This window comes from Pteropus alecto, unplaced genomic scaffold (assembly GCF_000325575.1).
Source record: "Pteropus alecto unplaced genomic scaffold, ASM32557v1 scaffold103, whole genome shotgun sequence".
NCBI lineage: Eukaryota > Metazoa > Chordata > Mammalia > Chiroptera > Pteropodidae > Pteropus > Pteropus alecto.
Window position 1 is genome coordinate 12473258 of NW_006436288.1, and position 16300 is coordinate 12489557.

The 16300-nt window shown below is 33.7% G+C and overlaps 1 protein-coding gene across 1 annotated transcript in view; it reads right to left on the bottom strand.

Moving 5' to 3' along the window:
* Window positions 1-16300, bottom strand: part of OVCH1 (ovochymase 1) — a 64629-nt gene that overhangs the window by 7514 nt on the left and 40815 nt on the right. The window contains 1 exon segment of the mRNA XM_025047376.1: window positions 1032-1289. Within this exon segment, the coding sequence (XP_024903144.1) occupies window positions 1032-1289 (258 nt within the window).

The window sequence follows — 16300 nt, forward strand, 5'->3', positions numbered from 1 at the left end:
GTTTTCAGATATTTTATATCACACTGAGATCAAATTTCAGATTAAAAAAATGTTTCTTTTAAAAAACATTCTTTAAAAATTAAAAAAAGAACTACTATATGATCCAGCAATCCCACTTCTGGGTATTTATCCACAGAAAACAAAAACATTAATTAAAAAAGATATCTGTACCCCATATTTACTGCAGCATTATTCACAATAGCCAAGATATAGAAATAACCTCAGTATCCATCAAAGGATAAATGGATATATATAATGGAATATTACTCATCCATAAAAAAATGAAATCTTGCCATTTGTGACAACATAGATGAAACTTAAGGGCATTATGCTAAGTGGAATAAGTCAGACAGAGAAAGATAAAGCACCATGTAATCTCTCTTACGTATGGAAACTAAGAAAAAATACACAGGCACACGTATTTAAAAAACAAACAAGCTTATAGATACAGAGAACAGTCAGTTGTTGCCAGAACGGGTAGGTGGAATGTTTGGGTTTTTTTTAGTTTTCTTTAGTTTAAAAAATTGAAAAACTTTAGATATTTGTTATTTAGAGACACATAATTATTATCTAAAGTTTCAAAGGATTTTAAAGAGTGTCCTTTTTAACTTGATAATCAGATAAGACAGAACTGGAGAGCAAGGAGGAAAGTAATCTACTTTGAGCAACCCCTGTGCTCTAAGTATGGTGTTAAGAGACTGATGAGAAAATGTTAAGATATCATTACCTCCATTTTATAGAGGATGAAAGAAGAGGGAGTATTGTTAGTTACTTATTAACTAAATTAACCTAGAAGCAGAAAGCAGCTTTTAAAATTAAGAGCTATTAGTAGTAAACATATTCCTGAAGCCCAGAAAGTTTCGTCAACCTAATACAGTATGTCCGTTCATTTGCAAGATGGGGACTGTATCAGTGGGAGCGTGATGCTTAATGTTTCTTAAGATACAGGAGAGCAGGAGGAGTTCGCCCACTCTGGGCCCTCAAACAGCTCCAGCACTTCCTGCACCACTCAGGCACACATCTAAAGTTACAGTGTGCCACTGTCAAGACCCACTGTTTGGCAATCAGAACACCTCCATAGTTATGTTGTCCTTGGTGCTTCAGACTGACCAGCCATGGCCATGACATTGCCAGAGCAACATGGCCACCAACCACCCTGGGTTCCCCAAGCTTGGCTGGCAGCACATTTGTATCTCTCTTAGACTCTTCCGTTACAAGTGGGTCAATGACTGGAATTTCACATCTGTCTTCAGCTGACCATCTTTCTGTATTGTTTTCTACTGTTATTCCTTAAAAAGTAACAAAACATTAGAAATACTTATGAAAGTCTATTAAAATCTCAGAATAGAGGTGTTTATTTCTTTTATAGCTTCAACACTGGGATTTTTAATAAGAGATGAGACTCTTCTTCAATTGCTTTTAAAATGAGCAAAAATCAGTAAAATTAACTGATGCCTTAATATACACAGCATTAGACAAATCAAAAAAACTGATTTCAAAAAAATATTGTATTTTATTATGAAATTATTAGACATTGTTCTTTCTGTGGCATTATTTGTGTTATTCCAGTATAACATATCTAGATATATCAAAATATTTTATACTACACATATTCAAAATACAATGTTTATATAAAGGAAAAGGATAAGGAAAATTTCTAGCAGTATGTTTACTCCATTTCAGATTTAAAAAGAAACCCACCAGGAATTTAAAAATAAGAGACTTATTTAAGTAGTCCCTCAAATATGAAGAAAATTAAGCTTACAATTCTCAAAAGAGTCATACGATTTGAGAATTATAAGATATGCTCATTTGTTAAATTCCTCACTTAAAATTTCTTTTTTATACCAGAAATCTATTTAAAACCAATTTTTAACACAGTAGATTTCTTTATCTACTACTTATATCAAAACTCATTTCTTTCTCTTCAGATATGTATAAAACATGGGTTCTTTCCCTTTTGATACATATTCCAAAAAAACATGCAAACCCATCAAAATTATGCCTATCTTAATCTTAGGGGGGAAAAACGCACAAAAGGTATTTATTCAAACATGTTTTTAGTGCATTAAGATTTACTGCCTTAATGCATGTTTTTATTGCATTTGTAATCCACATTATATGTGGTAATATGTGGTCTTACAACTGTGAGCTGTTTTTACACATAAATAATGACAGTATTTTATTAGTATTCAACTTACTTCCCAAAGAGAAGGAGTTAGCAAAAGAAATGAGGCAGCTTAAATATTTTTTACTATGAGAATGAAGGATCAGTTTAGAGATATAGAGAAGGAAAGATGAAGGCAAGGGAGACAGAAGGGTCAGTTAGGTGAACATCCTTAATCAATTAAAAATGATGTGGTTCACTAGTCTGTTCAAATCAAGGACTCTTCAGAAAGCCCATTCATCACCCTTATCATAAAACAAAGTGACATTAAAAAAAAAAAAAAGAAAAGAAACTCTTTGCATTGCAAGTTGATTATCAGAATTCTTCCCAGAATTACACCCCAATCGGGAGAATCTCCTAATAACACATTCGTTAGGCTTTTAAATTTTAAGCACAACTAATAAAATCCTGGCTTTAAAATAGATTGGATCAGTAGAAAAACCATTAAATTTGATTCTATTTTATGCAGAGAAGTTAGTACATGTTCAGCTAAAATATTCTCTTTTGGGGTGGGGGGTGGTTACTTAATAAAAAAGACATGGTAACAGACATGGAAACACACTGAACTGTACCTTTGTTTCAGCTTAAATATCCCTGATGGATCTTTTAAAAAGCAATGAATTGACTTTCATGTATCATTATTTCTTAAATAAAAATAACATAGATCCACCCCAAGTAAGTTTATTACTTTAGATGATACATCTGAACTACCATTTCTCATGTATTAACAAATGGTTTGAAATGAAGTTATCTAGTTTTCGGTATTAGACCAGGGTGACTACCAGTGACCCTTAAACCAGTGTTCCCATGTTCTACTTCAAGACCTATGTGGTACCTGCTTTAATAAACATTTTAAAACAATTACTTACCATTGATAGGCAATTTGGTCCCAATATTGCTTTTCTGTGATTGCTTCTGAATTATATCCTCCAAAATAAGTTTAAAACTTCTTTCTCCCACAGACTCATCAGTCTTAAAATGCACAGTCAGGTAAGCACTACTGGATAGCAAGACAAACTCTTTCTTGGAGCCACAAAAATGAGGTGCAATGTAAAATATACTCAATAATTAAAACACTTCTCCAGTGCAATAACATAGGTAAAAGAGGGCAAAGAGGGGATATAAATCCTATATTAATATTGACAAAGGAATGATTAGCAGTAGTGTAAGATCAAGATTTGTAGGATGGAATTCATGATTTGATTGCAATAATGGAAAGGTATAGATTTAAAAAGATCAAAGAGAAAAGGCTAGGTTAGTAATTGATATGAAAATAATAAACAATTGTATGTCAATCTGTGATGAGGAGAAAAGAGGCATTTTAGTGAAGATAAGTAGACAGAGAAACAGACAGTGCTATGGATCAAATGTTTGTGTTCCCCCAAATTGATATGTTGAAATCCTAATCCCCAATGCGATGGTATTAGGAGGGGAGATCTTTGGGAAGTAATTAGGTCATGAGGGTAGAGTCCTACTGAATGGAATTAGTCACCTTATGTAGAGATTCCAACAAGCTATCTTACTTTTTTTTTTTTTTTTTTTTTTTGCCATGTGAGGATATACAGCAAGAAGATGGCTGCCTGTGAACCAGGAAGTGAGCTCTTATCTAACACCGAATTTTGGACTTCCCAGCCTCCAGAACTGAGAAATTGTTGTTTAAGCCACCCAAACTATGGTATTTTTGTTATAGCAGTCCAAACTAAGACATGCAGGTTGCTCAAATATAGAATAATGTGGATACTTTTCTAATTCAGAAACACAAAATTTGGCACAAAAGTGGTTCTGGTATTTACAGGATATTTGCTATAATTTATCTGTGCATGCTATTATTTAAATTCTCCTGAATTAAAACAACATACTATTGATTTGTCTTAAAGATGTTATCTCAGAAACCTTAGGAAAAAAATGAGGAAGAAGGAAACAGTTATTCTCTACATCATTCTTATCCTCAAGAAACTTTTGGTGTTTTGAAAGTGATGGAGACCTTTCAGGATACACCATGTTAAGCAAAGGGATTCTGGGTAGAATCAACAAAACTCCCATAAATTTTAAGATAATGGACATGGGGAAACATTACTCTGTTTAAAAGAGAGATTTGGGTGGGGGGACAGGTAGGAGACAGAGAAAACAAAGAGTTGCAGGGTATTTCCAAGGTCATATATTAGTGAAGTAATGTGGCTTAGTGCTTACAGATTTTATCCGCAAACTGCTGGTTCAAACCAGCTCTGCAATTTATTACCTATGTGGCCCTAGGCAAGTTGTTAAACCTCTCTCTGTGCCTCCAATTTCTCATCTGCATAATGAAGATAAAAATAATAAGATTTACACTGGATTAAATGAATTAATATAAAGTATTGTGTTTGTTAAAAATAAACCTCAGCAAAATTTTACAGCTAATTATTAGACAGATGATTTCTGAAAACTTGGAGAAGGACTCAGTGGTCATGCAAAGCCAGCATGGGATCCTTAACATGCCACATTAAATTAAGCTAATCTAATTTTTGAAAGAGATAATTAGATGGTGGCTAGGGGAAATGAGATAAATTGAATGAATCTTGATTTCAGTGAAGCACTTAATAAAGTATCTTACAATGTCCCTGTGAACAGATATAAAATGTAAGTGAATGAGAAGTTTCACAACTGATTAAATAACCATACAATGCTAAAACCTGGAGGGACGGTTTTAATGGTATGAAAATGGTTCTATCCTTGGTTCTGTCAAGTACAGTATTTCAATTAATGACTAAGGAATACAAATAACACATTTAAAAATCTGTAGGTTTAAGATGGGCAGTGATTAGATGAGAAGTAAAGGACTAGTTTAAACATAGAACTTAGAGATCATTTAGTTCAATCTTTCATCTAACACTGAGTTCATTCTAAAAAAAAACCCTGGACAAATGATTACTAGACTTAAAAATATGACATAGACCTTATGAGCATTTTCTCTTTTTGAACAGTTCTAATTGCTAGACTGTTCTTTCTCATCAACATGATCAAAAAACATCAAAGTAATGACTGCCACATGGTTCGTACAGTGGCCCAAAACATAAATTTTTGAATCAGAATGCTTGGGTTGAATCTTACTTTCTCTACTTTCTCTATTATGTCACTAGGGGCAAGTTACTCAATCTTTTTGTGACTTGGTTTCCTTATATTTAAAATGAGAATAATATAACCTACTTCCATAAGATTGTTAAAAAGATTAAGCGAGTTATAAGTTCTTAGGACTATGCCTAAATAATGGTAAATACTCAATAATTATTAGATATTACTAGGCAGAATGAGTTTCATACGTGGCCTGACTGTATGAGAATTCCATAATTATTTGAAAAGAAGAATTATAATCCTTCTGCCTTTTCTTTTCTCCAAGCTAAACATGCCCAAGTGTCCATGTCCTTCATCATCCTTGTCATTATGCTCTATGGATGTGTTCCAGTTTGCCAGTGTTCCTCAAAATTGTTGCTTGACTGAGTATGATACTTAATAACCAGTATGGCAGGGCAACAGCCGATAAGATTGTGCATTGATTGTGAAGATTTGTGAGACTGAGCTAGTGCATGCCAGTTAAGTGCCAACACTGAATTTGACCATACAATGGAACTATGATCTCTTCATCTTTCAATTCTTTACTAACACTGCTCTGAAAAACTACAATCATTTGACACCTCTGAAATTTTTATTTTGAACATCCCACTTTCTAAATCATCACTTTCTATCTATTCAACTCTATTAATATTTCCCTGCTATGTTTTATGTCATCATAATCTTCTAGCCATTGATCCCATAAACGTTCTAAATCCGTCGGCCTCTAGGTGAGAGATTTCCCTGTTCAGGGAAGCACAAAAATTGGGGCAATAGCTAAATTTCTTGTTTGACTTTGTTTTAAATGATGGGTAATACTAGAACATGTTTGAAACCAATGAGAATGATAGAGGAGATTGATGATGTGGGAGAAAGGCTAACTAAAGGAAATTTGTGAGAAGCTAATAACTCTCAAATTTAACTTTTGGCCCAAACATTTCCTCTAGCTTGAGTTCCACCTCCAGTTATCTATTGCTAGCTCTATCTGGATGCAGCATAGCATTAAAAGTTTAATATGGCCAACCAATCTATTTCTCCCTCCAATATTTCCCATCTCTATAAATATCATCTCCAACATCTCACACCATAGGCTTGAGTCATCCCTGATTTGCATATTTAGTTCCATATTCAATCTACCAAGAAATCCTATCAATTTTATCTCCAAATCTGCCCACTTCACTTGCACACTATTGTTGCCATCCTCCTTTTATGACAAAATATTCTATTGTCTAAAATCATTAATAGAACTTTCTGCAGTGATGGAATGTTCTATATCGGTACTGTTCAGTATGGTGGTCACTCACTACATGTAGCAACTGAGCACTTGAAATATGGCTAATACCACTTTTATTTATTTTAACTAATTTGAATTTAAACAGTAGCACAAATTGGACAATGCAGGTCTAGACTACCACAATAGCTTCATAACTGTAGACATAATTCACCCTGTCACCCTAAAATCCACTCTCCACACAGCAGTCAGAGCGGCTCTCAAATTACTCACTTGTCAAAAACCTTTCATGACCTCTCACTGGATTAGAATAAAATTCAAACTCATTACCATAGTCTGAGCTACACAATTGAGCAAAGCCTTTATCTTCCACAACCTCACCTCATTCCAGTCTGTCCTTGCTCAATCTCCAGCCACTGTGACCTCTGACAGTTCATCGAGTTACAAAGATCTTCTCACATTCAAGGCCACTTTTTTCATCAAATATTTACTAAGTGTTAGGCAGTACTCTAAACACCCCCGATACAGCAATGAACAAAAGAGTGACTAAGCCTTGTTCTAGGGAAATTTTCTTTCTGGTGAAGAAAGATTGTAAACAAATAAACAACTGTATATCTACTAGGTCATGATAAATGCCAAGAAGAAAAGGTATGTGTGTGGCGGGGCGGGGAGGGCTGTTTAGATTACATGATAGAAGAGGCCTCCGATATTTACTGTTAAATAGTATTATTTTTTCTTCTTCATTGTCTGTCCACCCAAGTAACTTACTATTGCATCTCCAGTGTACCCAATACATTAGGAAATGTTCGGTAATGAATGGCTTTAACATTTACATTTAAAATGGTGGTTATTAATTACTGATGTCTTTCTTACACAGGGTAAATGGAAGGATAACCAGATGAACCTTAATTCTGCTACCTTATTGTCATTAAAATGTTGTAAAAGCATTGCAATGGAAACTATTTGGTGGCTATCTACCACTCCATTTACATTGATATAAATGATTAAAAACTAGCTAAAAACTGGTGAATTCCATCTAGGTGAACAAAAAGATTTAGTAAGAAAAGATAACTAAGATAATGCAGACAATGTGGTTCTGTATATGGGATGGCCTTCTAACTAGCAATGGGGCTCTACATTCAACAATTTAAAAATCCTTATAGAAATAGAACATCTCATTGAAATAAAATTTTAGGAGTACAAAGAAATAAAATTGTATGAAATAAATTGTACAAACTAGTAAACAAATGGTATTTTCCTCGCTTTTACATAGAATCATAAAAGGTAATTATAAAAATACAAATTATCTCATTTGTAATCATTTGATATCTCTAAATTTTTGATTGATCAGAACTTTTAAAGAGGAATAATGTTGCCATGTTGAAGAGTCCTAAGAATGAAAAAGAGAAAAGCAGTTTCTGAAACTGATGTGACACTAACAGCTAGACCATGTTGTTCTCCTGTTGTACACCAACAGCAGACAGGACTCTGAGTCTGTAATAAGATGAGACAAAAACAAGGTCATGGGCCACCACCAAAATATCAAACATCTCTCTCCCCTGCCCCCCCCCCTCCCTCCCCCGCCCCCCGCCTGACACACCTTAAAAGGGGAAGAGAGATTGCTACTGCTTTACCAATTGTAGTTTTATTCTTTTTCGAGTCAGGTCTCCCTGTGATTGAGATATCCCATTAAAATTCATTACTTACTGACAGTAACAAACCTAGAGCAAAGTCTACTGCCTTAGACCTTTTATAGAATTACCTAACTGAAGTCCAAACCTTATTAATAGGCTCTTCTTAATACCCTCTAACTGAGATCCCATGGTTTCCCATAATGTGTGTTCTCTCTCTCCACCATGAGTAATAAATTCAACTTGTTCAACTATAGATATGTTCCAGGAGTCTTTGGCTGAAAGGCTTTGACAAGAGTTACAGCGGCAGGGTCTGAGGCCTCAAATTAATCTTAAGGAGAATAGCTTGAAATTTTGTATCTTCCCTTCCCTCATATTGTAATTGCTTTAGAATCCTTGATAGGAATCAAATTCACTGATAAGAAAAAGTTGGGTAACTTCGGAATTCAAAGCAAATTGCTGAATTTATTGGTGTCATAAATCCTGGACTATCACAAAAGAGGTCAAAGTCTCTGGAAAAGATAGTATCAAAAACTCTCCTCTTGCCCTTTGTGACAAGTGGATTATAATGGTGTCCTAAAAGAAGGAACTTAGAGGAAACTGGAGAGGGTGATGCAATATTGGCTTGCAAAATCTTTGGAAAAGTTTCTGTCTGAGTCGGTCTCAGAGCAGGATATTGCCTGACATCAAGCATTACGGACACCAAGTGGTCAAGAAATCTTTAAAGATTATTTAATCTAATTGGCCTCTCCCTCTTCAAATTACCCTGGGTATAAAGTGGCCATCTTCACAGTGAAGATGAAATCTGAGGAAACTGATTTTCAAAAAAAGTTACCTAAAATGCAGTTTAGGAAATAACACCTTTAAAAACATATGACCTCTTGAGAAAAGCCAAGTTAGAGTGCTCTCTAATGGTAAAAGGAAATAGGAATCACTGTATTAAAATCAAGAAAAGTTTGGGTTAAAGGTCAAGATCCAGTGAAAGTGGTCTTATAGTCATCCCATTGTGCTCTGGGATTCTGATTAGGATCAGAAAATCACTGACAGCAAAGAATATTGTTCTCAAGACAATTGTAGGTCATATGTTGATTATATAAATTCTTAGTGCCACTTAATGTAGGTCATTTAAGAAAGATCAATTTACCAAGTAATCTTGATTGTTGATCTGGTCCATCATAAATATTGAAGCAATCCCATTCACAGTACCAAGATTCCTCTATTATCAAGTCTTCGATCACTGCCTTAATTTTATTTCCAGACATGGAATAAAAAGTCCAAGTACAGTTCAGCATGTTTGGATAAATATTAGGATAATTGGGAGGTGTGATTTCAGTAGAATTAACTAGAACCAAATCCAATACAGGACATCCCTGAGGCAAAAAATAAATAAATAAATAAATAATAAATAACAAAAGCCTCAAAAAACTGTTACTTCTTGAATCTAGCTTTAATGTACTTACTTATACAAACTATAATGTACTTTTATTAATTTCTATCACTGTTTCTTTGCATTCTTAGTCCCTTATATATAACGAAACAGAATTTAAACAATTTTTGTTTTGAAAAACTGCTTCCCTGTAAATAAGACAGACTGAAGTTCTTTGACTTCAACAAACTGAACCACTAAATCACCAACTTTTACATTTCAATGTAGTTTTGTTGCTCATATGTAATATATAAACCTTATTTAATATTCACAATCACTAGATTTTAGCATCTTCAATCTAGAGATGAGTGAACTCACTGAGGAGAGAAAAAGGGCCACATACTAAACTTGACAAGCTGAGGGGAGGCCTGCATGCTGGGCCTTACAAACTCAGAGACCAAAATTAACCACATAGGATAGTCGGAACATAAAAATTCCTAACTAAAAGTGAGTCATGGTGGGTAGTCACATCCTTGGCCTGTAGCTTCCTTGACAAATGTCTATCTTTATTTTAAGTGAGCTATCTATTGTCTTTTTGCATCTAAGATAACATACTCTTGAAATGTCAGAGTAATCCCCCTTTTCCAGACCCCTTAGGGTACAACCTCTTATCAGAGCACAAAATCACAGAACCCCTCACTTTTATCTTGTTCCCCAAAAACCATCTCTATGTACTATAAATGTTAACTATCCTGTACCTACCAATGTAAAATAAGTATGTGTCTCTCTGTTTCACTTTTTATCCAACTACAGAGATTTCTCTGCTTTGCTTTCCCCTGCCCCCTTAGTCTACCACCAATAGATTTCATGTAATCCTCCTTATGTCTCTTCCTTTGATACTAATGTAAAATAAGTTGCAAAACTGCCATTCTCCAAAGCATTTTCTCAGTCTTTTGAGATTTTTGCTTCCTGGCAATTGCTGTCACTTTGGCTCAAATAAACATTAAAATTCTCTACAGATTTGGACATTTCTTAAGTTGACATCACACCTGACATTCAATTTAGGACATAAACATCCTAAGACTTTTAGAACTTCCCTAAATTTGCAAATACCACAGTAATATTTTATTTCCCTCACAAATGTAGTAAAAAAAAATGATATAAAAATATGAGTAAAGAACAGGCAAGCAGGTTGGGAAGTATATCTAGGTACTTGGTTAGACTAAATCCATGAGTAAATTATGTACTCCTAAAATTCAGCCTCACAGCATGTCCAATTCAAATGACAAACATTTATTAGGTAGGAAAATTTGGATCACTCTCAGATAGTTAAAACCAGGACATTAAAGTTCACAAGGGCGAAGGACTTACTAGAAAGAAAATTGACGAATCCAATCACATTTTTGGCCTGCTCCAAATGCTCTAGGTATTAACCAGCCTAAAATTAATGCCATCCAAAAATTGATTTGTTTCATCTATAATCCTAACTCTTTAGGTTCAATACACAATGGTACAGTAAAAGGTGGGAGATTAGGGACGGGACGGAGAGACGGAGAGACACAAAATATATAGAATGTCAATAAATAGACTTAAAATATCTAGGGGAATTCCCATAAACAAAACAGATGCATTTATTATCCATTAATTGGATCAGGTGTTGGGTTCCTCCTTGCTCTACTCCCTAATCTGCCTAGGTCTCCATCACTCTCAAAATTTATCACTAAAAAAATTAATACAAATCCGTATTTCATTATAAAGTAACTAGAATCGGCCATAAATCCCTGAAGGTTTTTGACAGAAGTCAGAGTACACTTCTTACTAAACAGTGTTTAGCAACTAGGATATGCCTCACTCTTTTTCCATGACTTCACATTATCAAAGCCAAGCCAGTTGGATTCCTTACCTCCTTTATGGCCTTACCTCCAGCATTAAGTTTTCCTCTCATGGAATCTAGAACGAGAGAATATTCAGTGTCAATACATCCAAGTAAATACTTTATATTTTTTATTCTTCTGATTATAAAAATGATACTTGCACACTGCAGAAAATTTTGAAAATAAGAAGTTCAAAGAAGAAAATAAAAACTCTCCTGTAGTTCCATCCTGTAAGTAATCAATACTTATTTTAATGGAAATCCTGCCAGGCCTTTTTCCATACTGTATACGCAGTTTTAAAAAATTGTATGCCATTTTACACTATTATAACATTTTTTATCCCATTTAATTTATTGGGATTATTTTTTCATATTACTAAATATTTCACATAAATTTTAATAGCTCTATATTTTGAGCCACATAAATATAATGTAATTTCTATTGACATATTTTAATTTGCAATTACAAGAATATAAATGCTGAGTCAGATCTTTAATAAACCTCATACACAAGGTGTAAATCTATTAATTTGTGCTGTCATTAGAGAAATGTCTGCACTAAAGATTTTCTGTGTTTATCTAAAAACAGAATTGAATATGTATGATAACAGTCTCCTGAGTTAACTCCCACTCATACTTTAGCTGCGGGAGGGTGGGGTGTGGATTACCATAAACAAAACATAACTCACCTATTTACTGGATAAGGAGCTACTTCCTTACTCTTTACTCCCTAATCTGCTCTGGTTGAAATGTCATTTCCTTTATTTAAACAATTTTTGAGCACCAACTATGTACTAGCATGGTTGTGTTTTTTTTTTTTCAGAGATAACAGCAGTAGGGCATGTTTGGTGTGACTGAGATACAGCCAGAAAGTTAGCAAGGAAGGTGTAATGAGTACTGGGAAAAAATGGTAGGAGAAGTCAAGAGAGTAGCCAAGATTAATATCATATAGCATCTTATAGGTCACTGTAAGGACTTTTACAGTGAATGAGTTGAGAAAACACTGGAATATTATAAGCAGAAGAGTAACATGATCTGAATTATTTATTTTAAAATCATCACTCTAGCTGTAAAATAGACTAAAGATAGACTCGTATCAGAATGTTATGCTGGAATTGTTGAGTAGTTCGATTCTAGATCTATTTTGTGGAAAAGCCCACATATTAACTATATTTGATATGAAATGTGAGAAGAAAAGTCAAGGATAACTAAGATTAATGGCTTTAGCAGTTAACTAGTGAAATGGCCCTGCCATCTACTGGGATGGAAACAATTAGTGGAGGAAGAATTTGGAGGTAGGGGTGGCATGAAATCAACATTTGAATTTTGGTCATGTTAAATTCAAGATGCTTATTATATATCCAAGTGGAGAGGGAGGCAATGGAATATACAGTGCTGGTGTTCAATAAAAATGTTGGGACTGAAGATATATATATTTGGGAGATATCTGTGTATAGATGGTTTTTAAAGCTAAGGATCGTGGACTCACTCACTTAAGAGTGAATGTATGTAAAGAAGAAAAGAGAGTCAAGGTCCTGGGTCCTGGGAATCCTCAACCTTTAGTGGTAGAAAAAGTGAAGAGCAACCAGTCAAGAGACTCTGAAGGAGATAAGGGAGGTGGGAGGAGAGCCAAGGGAAAGTTGTGTCCTAGAGGCCAAGACAAGTAATATTGCAGAAGGCAGGAGAGCTTATCTGTGCCACGTGTTGCTATTAGGACTGAGAAGTAACTATTGAATCTGGACTTGTGGCAGTCATCAGAAGCTTTGGTAAGAACAATGTCTGAGGAATGGTAAGAAAGCAAGCTCTATAGGAATGGATTCAAAACAAAATGAGAGGGCAAAGGGGGAGATAGTGAAAAGAAGTAATTTCATGAAGTTTCACTGTAAGAGAAAAGAGAAATTAAGTCTTCCTAGAATTCCATCCCCATCCCTTACCAAACTAGACAAGATCCCTGTGTTATATATTTTCATTGCACTCTGTATTTTTCCTTGCAAACTTAATACACTTGTTTTTTCATTCTATATTTTTCTACATGATTATTTGCTTATTGGCTAGCTCCCCTACTAGACTATAAATGTGACTAGGGCGGGGACTATCTTGTTCATTGCTGAATCCTCAAGGCCCTAAACATGGCCTGGCATAAGTTTAAAAACATCTGTTGATAGTCTGAATAATTAAAGGCTTAAATGTGAGATTTTATTCTGTTTATGTGAGTCCCTTAAGGTACACTTTGACATATAATTTGAGTTTGATGAAAATCTCTTTATCTCCTGTCAACACTTCTTACTAAACAAAATTAAGTAAACTATTTTTAGTAGAAATGCCTCTCCAACTGTATTTCAATCAACATTTTTATCGAGTATAAATTGATTAACTTTAAGAACTGAATCAATTCTAATAATTGTTCAGAATTAAACATAATGGCAAATGTTTTCTCTGTGACACACAATTTCTATAATTTGCAAGAGTTCTCAATTTTCATAATGTTATTAATGCCTTTGCCCAAACCACAGGAATGCTAGGAAAAGCATATTTTTCAATAATCTTATTGCAACTAATATATAGAAACTACTCACCAAACGGGTAAAAAAAAAAAAAACAAAAACGAACTAATTATTCTTTATATTAGCACATTAAGGAAATTAATTTGAAAAGAGAAAAACTACTTGAAACTTTTTTAATAGGGATAAAATATTCCTACTGTATTGTTAGAATATTCCAAGTGTCCAGAAAAACAAGCAAAATTCTTACGTGCTGTAAGAAAAACTGGAAAATATGATCAATTTTCCTTTCTTTTCTTCAGTTTTTATAAGAGTTTATTTGAGCCCCAACTGATGACAGTTGCTGGGAAGCAAGATCTCAAATGCTCTTTGATCAATCTTACTCTTTAAAGAGGTTTAGTTTGAGGCCTCCAGAGATTACAGAGGTCAGAACTTTAAATATTGTCTTTGTCTTCTACCCTGAAAGCTCACAAATAAAATAGAGAATTTCAATCTACTTATTTGGTAACATATTCTTCCTAACAAAGCACAATAAAAAAAATACACAAACAAATATGAAAAAAAGGCAATAGACTTACCAGAAATATGAAAAGAATATCTCAAAGAAAAAGTTTCCATGGCCAAACTGACACTTTATGTGAAAATCAACATCATAACAGGACCATGAGATTTTAATGAAGGTGAATCCCCTTTATATAATTTTCCTAGCCAAAACAAACAAACAAACAAACAAACAAAACTTACTATTCATCAAGGCAAAATACGAAAAAATTATTTTTGAAATTATAAATGTATACTGTATCTATTCCCAACAATATCAAAATGGGGAAATTAAGCAGAATAAAATCCAATTAGAATAGAGAGATAGAAGTTCAAGATTCCTGAGTCCACACAGTTCTAAGCCAGGGGTTCTAAAGAAACTAGGACATAGTAACCAGTTCTTAAAATGTCTAGAATAACGTTGGTAGATCTTTTTAAGCTATATCTTATAAGAGAAGGTGATATGGTTTAGCTAGTTCCACGGGGAACTAAAAAGTAATTCTTGTCACCAGACTTAAGTAAAAATAATCATATATGGGGAGTGTATTTGGGGCCTAGATCCATATGACCTTCATTTATTCACAGCCTAATCAAATGAAAAAAAGGCAAGTTGAATTGACATGAAAAGCAAAACTGTTAGCTAGGCTAAATAAAATTTATAAGGCAATAGTTCGTAGAAGTCTCCTGAGACTCAGAATCCTAGAGCCAATTAGTAATGGTCCAACCTCCCATTACCCCAGGATTTCTAAAGCATTCTTCAGAAGATGATGGAGTCTGAACTTTCAGCGATGGTTCTCTCTTATGAGGCAGACTGCTGTCATGAAGTTCTTCCCTATGAAGGAAGTTCAACTTCTAGAAGACAACATTTTTTTCTTCCTCTTTTGCTTTTTTATAGTTTTTTTGTTGTTATTTTTTGTTTGTTTGTTTGTTTGTTTGTTTAGATTAGAATGTTCATTCACTGGAGAAAATTTTAGAGAATTTTTTAAATAATTACTCATAATCTTGAACTCTAGAAATATTTACTTAAACATATTGGTATGTTTTCCTTTAGATCTTTTAGTCAAATGTAGCACTTAATTTTTTTAAGTTGTACTATGTAATTTTTCATTCTGATCTTCTCATTCAATATTATATGTAAGATTTTCTAGTTTTACAAAAAAGTTATATGAAAATATTTTATTTTATAACCCTTATTAAACTTGTTTTTTAAATTTTTACATTAGGGATCCTCTTAAATTCTAAAAGAATAAACTGTGCTTTTAACTGTTGAGTCAAGTAGCAGTAGATCAGAAAGGTCATAGTCAAGAGCTAATTATCATAAGGTTAATGATTCAAATCTGCTTCCTATGACAAACCATTTCAACTTTGATCATACACAGTATTTTTTGAAACAAACACTTTATCAAAGGTAGTTTGCTATAACACTCATGGTTTCAAGGTTTCAAGTCAATAATCTTAGAAACTATTAAGCTTGTCACTATTACAGAAAAATTTACCTTTTTAATAATAGATGACCAGAGGATCAACTTCATTGTGACATGACATAAAATAAGAAGAGATTTAATTTATATTGTATAGTAACTGATATGTAAACATTCACTAACCTTTCTTATCTATTAAATGAGGCTAATGATTAATCCAGTGCTTTCTGTTCTCAAAATCACTTGGGTCAATAGTTTGCCATTCTCTTGGAAAATGAATAAAAAGTCAAAAGCTTTGGGGACTCTGGTTTTAACTTGAAATTTAATCAAGGCTGAGTTGAAGATATTAGAACCTATAAATTTATTTTCACGGATTTCAGCTTTTTTAATACTGATTTATGAACATTCCCTATGTTAGTTACCTTAAACCTTTCTCAGAATTCTTGAAAATCCCATTTGATATTTGCTTTTTAAATTGTTTTGGTT